The sequence below is a fragment of the Temnothorax longispinosus genome, chromosome 12, assembly GCF_030848805.1.
Source record: "Temnothorax longispinosus isolate EJ_2023e chromosome 12, Tlon_JGU_v1, whole genome shotgun sequence".
NCBI lineage: Eukaryota > Metazoa > Arthropoda > Insecta > Hymenoptera > Formicidae > Temnothorax > Temnothorax longispinosus.
The window spans coordinates 7,857,822-7,867,383 of NC_092369.1; the positions used below are offsets into that span (position 1 = coordinate 7,857,822).

At 36.8% G+C, this 9,562-nt stretch overlaps 1 protein-coding gene across 2 annotated transcripts; it reads right to left on the reverse strand.

Moving 5' to 3' along the window:
- Nucleotides 1-7,448: 7,448 nt before the first annotated feature.
- Nucleotides 7,449-9,417, reverse strand: Zuc (Mitochondrial cardiolipin hydrolase zuc). Of its 2 annotated transcripts, none has more exons than XM_071794938.1 (5): nucleotides 9,227-9,417; nucleotides 8,962-9,055; nucleotides 8,545-8,843; nucleotides 8,253-8,437; nucleotides 7,449-8,122 (listed from the first exon to the last, which is right to left on the reverse strand). In XM_071794938.1, exons 3-5 carry the CDS (start codon nucleotides 8,799-8,801, stop codon nucleotides 7,884-7,886), a joined length of 681 nt encoding a protein of 226 aa, XP_071651039.1. In that variant the 5' UTR covers nucleotides 8,802-8,843; nucleotides 8,962-9,055; nucleotides 9,227-9,417; the 3' UTR covers nucleotides 7,449-7,883. The 2 variants fall into 2 exon arrangements, with proteins under 2 accessions (XP_071651039.1, XP_071651041.1); XM_071794940.1 differs by lacking the exon at nucleotides 9,227-9,417 and adding an exon at nucleotides 9,116-9,140.
- Between the last annotated feature and the right edge of the window lie 145 nt (nucleotides 9,418-9,562).

Sequence of the window (9,562 nt, forward strand, 5' to 3'; positions counted from 1 at the left end):
CAAATTTCAAATAAAAAATTTTTTTTAATCAATACCGAAAAGACTGTAATTTGCCCAATTCCGATACTTTTGTTAGCTAGAAAACCGAAACCTTTATTCAGTATTGAATGGCATCTATTCGTATATCATTGAGCATTACCCGTACTATAGAACCGCGGATAAAAAAAGCTGGCAATGTTCTGTACGGAACACATTGAGTCAAAAATTCATTAAAATAAAGAAAAAAAAAGTTGGGGAAAGGTTTCTTCTGGAAAAGATACATTCAGACGATTTTTGAAAATGGAGGTGCCAACTTTACAGTGGCACACGCAGTATGCATATGTAAATAATTTAATTTAATAAAAATTTCAAGAAAATTTTAACAAAACGGAACCGGAAAAAAAACTGTAAGTTGCGCATATATTATAATCTATTGCCTTGAAAAGAATATAGGCTCGGAAATGGATAGATTCTACTAGAGCCTAAAAAATATTTTTGTAATTTATGTAAATAAAAGTGGTCAGCCACTTCCCTCCCCTCCTCATCACTCAGGACTACTAATTGTCAAAATACAAAACATATATGTGAAAAATAGATCTATAATTTTAAATTAAAGTCCATTAATGCTTTGCACATAATTATTGATACAATTATTATCCTAATTACGTATTAAAAGTAAATCATTAAATAAAAAACTGATAATATGTAAATAATTTAATTTAATACAAATTTCAAATAAAAAAATTTTAATAAACCGGAACCGAAAAAAACTATAATAATTTGCGCAATACCGATACTTTTGTTAGCTAGAAAACCGAAACAGAGAAACCGAAACCTTTATTAAATATTTTAATGTACCGAAACCGGAACCGAACCGATATTTTACTGGCTGCATGGATTGGTGAAAAATTTAAACCAAGAGCACTAAATATAAACAAAAAGGTATATTTCCGAGCGTTTACTAACAATAGCTACACATAGTTGTCCAAAAAAGTTCGCACGAGAAGTTTAGGCGAATGATTCAAAGCTACTGAATTTCGGCAGTTCTTATTTCACCTACAGTACTCTTATATTTATAAATTACACTGCGCTATTCGCTAGCCTCTTAATTAAGCCAAAAGTGAACGACTTAAGATTAGCAAAGCACAAAAATTGTTAGAATCATTTGTTTTCTACTGCATAAATATATACGGAAGAAATTCTTTGTATAACATTTATTGTTTAGTTTATCTCCCAAAAGATGTTTTAAAATTTGGATCTTTAAATCATTTTTTTTGTTTTCTTTTTGAAAACAACATGACATTTTCCCGTAAGTAAATAAATTAAATAAATATCATTAATAGATAGAAATAAAATTAATTAAATTGAAAATTCTTTCTTAGAACAGTTATGAATGAAATATGTGAATAGCAACTACGTAAAATGGAATCACAGTAGTCTTTCCAATGTGTATTCCATATTACCAATTTTTAATTCTTTACCTGAAAAATTTAGACCACGTTTTTTCTAACAGTTTGATATCTCTAGGAAACTATATCTGCTTGTGCACTTAAACTCGAGCTAACGTATTACAAAAAGAATGTTAGACAGTATTTAAATATTAATTAAGACTGTAAAATTTTACAACATAACATCATAGCAATGTCAACGGAGCGCGATTTATGCCAGCATCATTCAGGGCTGCGTTCGGATTCCCCACCCGAGTGCTAAAAATCCAATAGTATATGCACTGTTAAAAAAATCTGTATTAAAAATAATATAAAAGTGTACGAAATTTTTATGCAGGCACTGCATATAAAATTTCAAATACGAAATTGAAAATTAAAGGAGTGGTATTTCGAAAATAAAAATATCGAGCAGTAATATAGTCGGACTCTTTCGGGTGAAGAATTACAAATCTTTAATAGATATGCTGCAGAGAACTCTATACACCCCATAATTGCAAAAAAGGTCGCACTCTGACAGCCGAAGACCTACAAATCCTCGAGAGATTTGCGGAAGGAAACAAAAAACTAATAGAAAATTATATACCTCTACACGAAAATTCCTCCATACAAAACTTGTTCACTAAAATAACTGAACCACCACATTATAAATGCCCCTATTGTAGCCAATGTTTTCCGTCTACTGTTCATATTCGGAGCTTAAGAGGTCACTTGGCAAACGTACGTGTGATAAAAGTATTTCATTTGTGTCAAAAATAGACCATCTGTATACACATACTAAGAATCGACGAATGCCAGAGTCTCGACATAATAAGAGAACGACTTCCGTGGCCAGTAATGAATTGCATCGGGGCTCGATGTCGAACGACCGTTTCACGTACACTGTCAGAATTCGAATCGATCGAAAATCTTGATTCATCTGTTGTCTGCCGCAAAAGCGATACGGAAATCTGGCAAGAGCATCGACTTGATGCCCTTGCGACGGAAATCTTGTCCACGAAGCAGACGACGATCGCGAACGCGACGCGATGATAGTGATCGGAGGCGAGCTCACCTGGTGAGCAGAAAGGTCACCCTCGAAGATAGCAGTTGACCGCTCTTGGCGACTCGGGAGTATGAAGTCGTGCTTCTCCCGGTTGAGCGGAGGGGCACGTGTTAAAGAACGTCTCGGGGTTTAACAACTTATTGGGCGGCAATGCCGCGCATGAAACCACGCACACAGAATATTTGCCGTTTTACACGTAGCGGTCAGCCTCGCGGCCCGATGCTTACATCGAGCGTGCTATGTTCGATCCTTAACAACCATTAACATTGAATATATTATAGTTGAATAAATATTTAAAATCCGATTAATGTGTTTAAACGTTCTTTACACGAAGGAATATTAAAAATATAATTGACAAACTTATGTTTCTCCAAATTATTTATAATAATAATTATATACATTTAATTTAAGTTTTACACATTTATAGATATATTAAATTTAATAGTTTTTTAAACTTTAAATAATTAAATATTAACATTTTACGTAAAAATGTTTAGATAAATCTGTAGGTATATTTCTTTTAAAATATATCTTTGATACGTTTCAGCTGCAAGTTCCAAAAAAAAATAACGAAAATGTCTTAAACAAGAGGCACGAGAACTGCGCTTGTTTGTAGATTTTTATGCGTTTAAGTTTAGGTAAAGGTAAAGGCAACCAAACGGCCGGTCCCGACTCAAAGAATGCAAAGAATATATTAACCGCGTTTTAATCGAAATCGTCGAGATTATATCTTGATCGCGAATATCTGAATTTAAATAGCATAATGTACACGAAACAACCAAAATTAAAAAATCAAACGGAGGGATAGGGGGTTGATGACGAGAAATGAAGCGCATTTGACGCGCAATGGACGCAATAGCTAAAAATCTCGGATATTTTCGGCCGCGTTCGGCCAATGTCGGACGTAAAATTTATACAAAGCTACAAACGCGACGAATATTAACCGGCGTTATGTATATTAAACCGAGAGAGCTGTCCGCGATTATTAATCCCGACTTTATTCGACGCCGCAGCGACATAATAATAAAAAAAGCTGTAATAATCGTAGCAATGGACCGGATAACTAATGTTGGGACAAATAGATATCCAGTTCGAATTCTACAAATCTAAAGACGGCGCCGACTATAAATTCACGATAGCTCCGAGGTAAGACCGGCAAGACCTTGATCTTTGTCGGACCGGTAGGTATGGTCGTTGTATTCTTTGCTTTGCTATCAATTCAAAAAATAAAAAAGAAAAAAAGAGACATATATATATATATATATATATATGTAATCAAAATTAAAAAATCAAACGATGAATAAATCAATAGGTAAATAAATCAATGTTGGAAAAAAATTAGTACAATCCGAATCGCGAACCGCGAACCGCGAACCACGAACCGAACCGCGAAATAAATCGCAAACATTATTTGATCTCACCCAATCTCACCTCAGATATCAAGTGATCATTATAAAAAAAGTCACTCACCGACCGATGCGCAACGGACGGAGTTACTCAGCCTCGTAGCTCCGATGATTCTGTAACACAAAAATGAAAGATTCATATTAAATAGACGCTCAAAATAATCAATGTTTCAAAAAATAATTTTTAAACGTCACGTCTACGTCGTCTTTTAATTAGATTTACTAATATATAATTTACTTATTTCCTGAGAAAAACCTTTATGAGAATATAAACTTTTATAAAATTTTAGATAAACGTTCGGTTTCTCAAATTATTTCTTGCTTATCAGAGATAAATCGACGCGAATAAATAGAAAAAAACAATTAATTTTAAAAATGAGAAATAACACTTACCCCAAGGTTGCTCCGTCGGGGCCCGATGCCTTTGCCAGGCCTCCTCCTCCTCTCCACGATTCGCCAGGTCCTCCGTTGCAGCGTTAATCCGTACTCCGTTGGCCGGTTGACGCACTCCGCACTCACTCACGAACGTTCACGAAAATCGATGATAAGATCGCGTAGCTTATGATCGCGCGATATTTTCGACACTTTGCACGACACTCCCGGCATTAATCTCGCGACGTACTTAATTACACGGCAACGGAAAAATTACGGCGGAGAAGCTACGAACGAAACTATACGATCTGCTCGACGCCGTGCCGCGATGTCCCGCAGGGAGACGACAATATGACGGAGAGAATTTCGTAAATCGCACGGTTAACTTCACTCGCGGACTCGCCAACAGCAACCATGGCGTTGCGTCACTACTCACTCGCGATTTTCACGAAAATCGACGATAAGATCGCGTCGTTTATGATCGCGCGGATCTCCGCGATATTTTCCAACACTTTGCACGACACTCCCGGCATTAATCTCGCGGCGCGTACTTGGTTACACGGCAACGGAAAAATTACGGCGGAGCAGCTACGAACGAAACTATACGATCTGCTCGACGCCGTGCCGCGATGTCCCGCAGGGAGACGACAATATGGCGGAGAATTTCGTAAATCGCACGGTTAACTTCACTCGCGGACTCGCCAACAGCAACCATGGCGTCGCGTCACTACTCACTCGCGACTTTCACGAAAATCGACGATAAGATCGCGTCGCTTATGATCGCGCGATCTCCGCGATATTTTCCAACACTTTGCACGACACTCCCGGCATTAATCTCGCGACGTACTTAGTTACACGGCAACGGAAAAATTACGACTAATTACGACGAAGAAGCCGCGCTCTGCACTGATGCATGGAGCGCGGGAGTCGCGGGACGCGGGCGCCGCGCCGCGGCGAACGGCTTCTCGTCAACGCGATTGGTAGGGACAAAGTGGGGGCTACAAGTGTCTAGGCACGGTGCGCGCACGGTATGCGTGACGTCAGCACGCCTCGAACCGCTCCTCTACCCCCACTACTCGTGTTTACCGCGGCGCGCACGACCGCGCTTTAACGTCCCCGGCGAAAGTCACTATTATCGAATGCGATATATACCTCGGCATCCGTATCTAATTCCGCGAAGCACATGTATTAAATAAACATTCGACATACATATAAATCTCGACATGAGGCACAGTAGAATTTCTTACTTACCGACGCGGTAAAAGAATTAAGCAGATATGCTACGATCGCACGGAATTTACTTGACGAAACTGTCGCCGAATTCACTCTCTACCGATATACAGTATACAATTTTTAGTATTTCTCGTCGTTTATCCGTGACGGATATCCCATTAGACGCCGTAAGAACGCGCGATATGTTAGAATGATCTAAGTTCGAGATATATTATGTCCGGTAAGAAGTACACCAGTCGCGCTTCGAGTCTCTCACACGAACGTAAGGGTCACTTTCGCGTAGCTACGGCACCGGAATCTGTACTCACCGGACTTTGAACCGGAGTCCGTTTCACGGCAAGTAGCGGCGCAACGTCGATCGCGATCGACGAAACGACGTCGATCGCGAAGATCCGCGGCAACCAATACATTCCGACGATCGCCCGTCACTTTAATCGGCACTCCCGACGGAAACTTACGCTCGATACGCACTATTAACCGATAAAATATGCGAAAAACCGCGGAGCTATTTCTGCGCCGCTTGCCGAACCGGACGTGTCGCCAAAGTGTCATGGCGGCCCGAGAGGGCGCAAAATAATTTCGAATATTGAGACAACTTGAGACAAATGCGATCTTTGAAAGTCGCGATTGGAAGTGGGACGTTTTCTGCAAGCTTTTTAACAAATCGCGACGATTAACAATGTTTTGTCCAATATTTTTCATAAAGATTTGAACGAATATATAAGAAAACACGTAAAAATTTATGAATAAAACAAAAAGCAAAATACTTTTATTATTATATTATACATATATATACGTTTTATCCGACATAACGCTAATACGAATAGATTAGGAATTAATGAGCGAATTTACGGAATAACGTGATACATTTTTTTTATTCATGTACAACAATTTGATGCATACATTGTCGTAATGCTTCAAATCTTTCTCTAAAAAGAAAAAACTATGTATATATTTTATTGTCTGATCAGTTTTTAGATTTATATTATTTTATAAATTTACAGATCAGTATTACCCGTCTCATTTGTTTAAAGTTCCCTTCTCTTCTACATCAAGGAATTTATTTATGCCTTATTTATAAAATGAATTATCCTAATTCCTAATTCTTCCTTGTTGATGTTATCACCATAAGAAATAGATACTTTCTTTAAATATATTTATGATGAAGTCTTAAAATTTATACATATCTCTTTTGTATCAAATTTGTCAAGAGAAAAAAATAATAAATTGGAATAAAGAAACACAATTTTGAAAAAATTGTTATATCAGACAGAAGGATAACAGGTGCTTTCACAAGTTTTTAGTGGCACAAGTCGACACAAGTCGTTCTATCTTTCTTGGCATCAATGAATAAAAGACAGAACGACACTATGTCGAATTGTGTCAGTTAATAGAAAGCACACCCAACATTGGTAGAAATATTAAAAATACATTTAGGTTATGTGTACAATTCACTCTGCATCCATTCGATACTAAGGATGCGATCCACTTAAACACTACAAATGCTTCGAAGCATTCTTCTTTTCTTTTCTTTCACTGAAAAAAAAACAAGACAAAGAACGTTTCGAAGATTTGTAGCATCAAACGGACTGCAGCCTAAGAGTATACAGAAATAATGTTTTTTTTTTCTATCCAAGATATTCATACGCGGCCGTGAAGACCCATGACTGTTTCCCCAGTTAAAGAAAATCAATATGCATCACGAGCGCAGCTTCATTTGTGTGAAAACAAAGGCTATTCTTAATATACCAAGATGTAATATCATCATGACGTCAGAATCGTCATGGCAACTCCCTTTATTGGTGCACCCACGCTGTATGTGTACGTGTTATCTCATCAAATTTAATCCATCAAAGCACAAAGATTCATCCGATTACATTAGAGAATTAGCTCCTATTAGCATTTTGTATTTGCATCAATCATTTCAAGAAAGAAATACACGCACGTACATATAAAACGAAACGGACATTACAGAAGTAAAAATGTCTTTTATTTCACATTAAATATTGTATATACATGTAGGCAGATAAATGATCTTTGTCTTCCTAAGTTAGGATTTCATAGAAACGTGTAAAATTACCATGTACGGGAACTGCATTTATCTCTTTATATATTTATAGTTTTTACGTGCAAAATTAAGAAAAAATTAAATTATATGTAACCTTTTAAGTTAAAAATTACTCTTAATAAAAATTAAACGTCACTACAATATTTTCTTATAAGTAGTCTGTTGTTTGAGCATCTGTCAATATATCACGAATCAAATGTCAAGACGAAGAACTTTGTCTTGACACATAAAAAAATAAAAGTATAAAAAAAAAAAATGTCTATGTGCTCTCCCTTGCTCTTCTTATACTTAATTTAAGTAAACATATAGACTAAAAAAAACTACTTAACGTATATTTAAGTTTTTATAGAATTAGCTTGTGTAGTTATGGCACCAAGTATTGACCATATGCTTTCAAACTCGTTTATAAATGGCTTAACTATCGCTGACTCATTAGTCACTAGCACGTTCTCAAAATTTCCAAAAAATGCTGATTTAGTCCAGTTTATACTGCCTGATATCAAGATCTTATTGTCAATAATAACAAATTTATGGTGCATCAAGGTATCTAACTGTTTTGATCTTAGTTGAATGCCTGCAAAATAAAGGAATATTATGTCAATTACAAAGTTGCTGCGTTATCTATGTAATAGGAATTCCAGATTATAAAATGTCTACTAAATTCTTCATATAACAATGTTTGTTTCAAAATAGTTGTCACAAACCTTCTTTGTAAAAGATCTTTAATTTGCTTGTGTCATTTGTTGCCATGGACTCATCCAATATCATCCTTATGACAACATTTCTTTTTTTGGCTCTTATAACTGCCTCTGCTAAATCTGAGAACGTAAAGAAATATACGCATATGTCCAAAGTATCGGTCGCAGAATCCAAATAATCTACAATCCGCCTGCAAATATGTAAGATATATTCTATACAGTTGCATTATAAGCTATGAGAAAAATAAATAAATAATTTTATATTGTTTTACTTTATACCACATTGTGGAGAGGTTACCTCAAGTGTCTTACTGCACAATTCAGCCTCCCACATGGTTTCATAAGTCCCAAATGTGTTCGACATAAAGTGGAGTCTTTCGAAAAGAACATGACTTCGAAGATTTTTGCCTCTGTATTTTTGCAAAACTGTGTCGCGCAGCCGTTGACAGTGTTAATCGTTTTCCTTCGAGAACATTTATACACCTTGTACAACTGCCACATTACTTCCGTCACCAGGGCACCAGAAGTTATTACAATGGCAACACTTCTCATCATTTTGGAATCTGAGCTAAGCAACTTGGAAATCTCTGAAGATCTCTGAAAAAAACAACATCAATCCTTGAGTCAACTTGAAGATGCAGAATCTCTTGTGTTCGAGAAAGAGGATTCAGCTCTCTCTCAGTTCACTGATTTAATAAAATAATACATCACGTACAAATATATAAATCCCAGCTGATTGAATATATATTAGATCTCAGAGAAGACCTCGTCGTGCGCCTTCTCGACCAATACTGGACTGTGGCAGGTAGCTAACGCAAATCAAATTAATACAGATGATAATCACAGAATTACTCAATGATGCCACTTACAAATTAAGTTGAATATACTTATAAAACGTCGAAAAAGGAAAACCGATATGGAAGAGAACTACAAGCTAAACAATTTGATATTTATATTCTCTAATTAATTCCAATTCTAACCTGAAAACCTGATGGAGTCAGAAGAAGAAACGAATCTAGCGGTCCAATGGTTGACGGCACGTTAAATATCCCTAAGTTTTTTAGGAAGAAATGACCAAGTACGAGATAGCTTGTTTATATATTTCTGTTTATGTGCCAAGCTGAGTGGACGAGACTGACGAGAGAGAATTCGATTGGCAGTGCCATCTTGGACCTTGGTTATTCCATTTCGAGTTATCGGAGAACGCGATGATTCGCGCTCGCACGGCGGTCGCATTCACGTCATTCGATACATCGATCGTCGCGTTGCGAGCTTTCTTTCGCTCGCCAAGCTCCCGTGAAATTCTTTGATACATA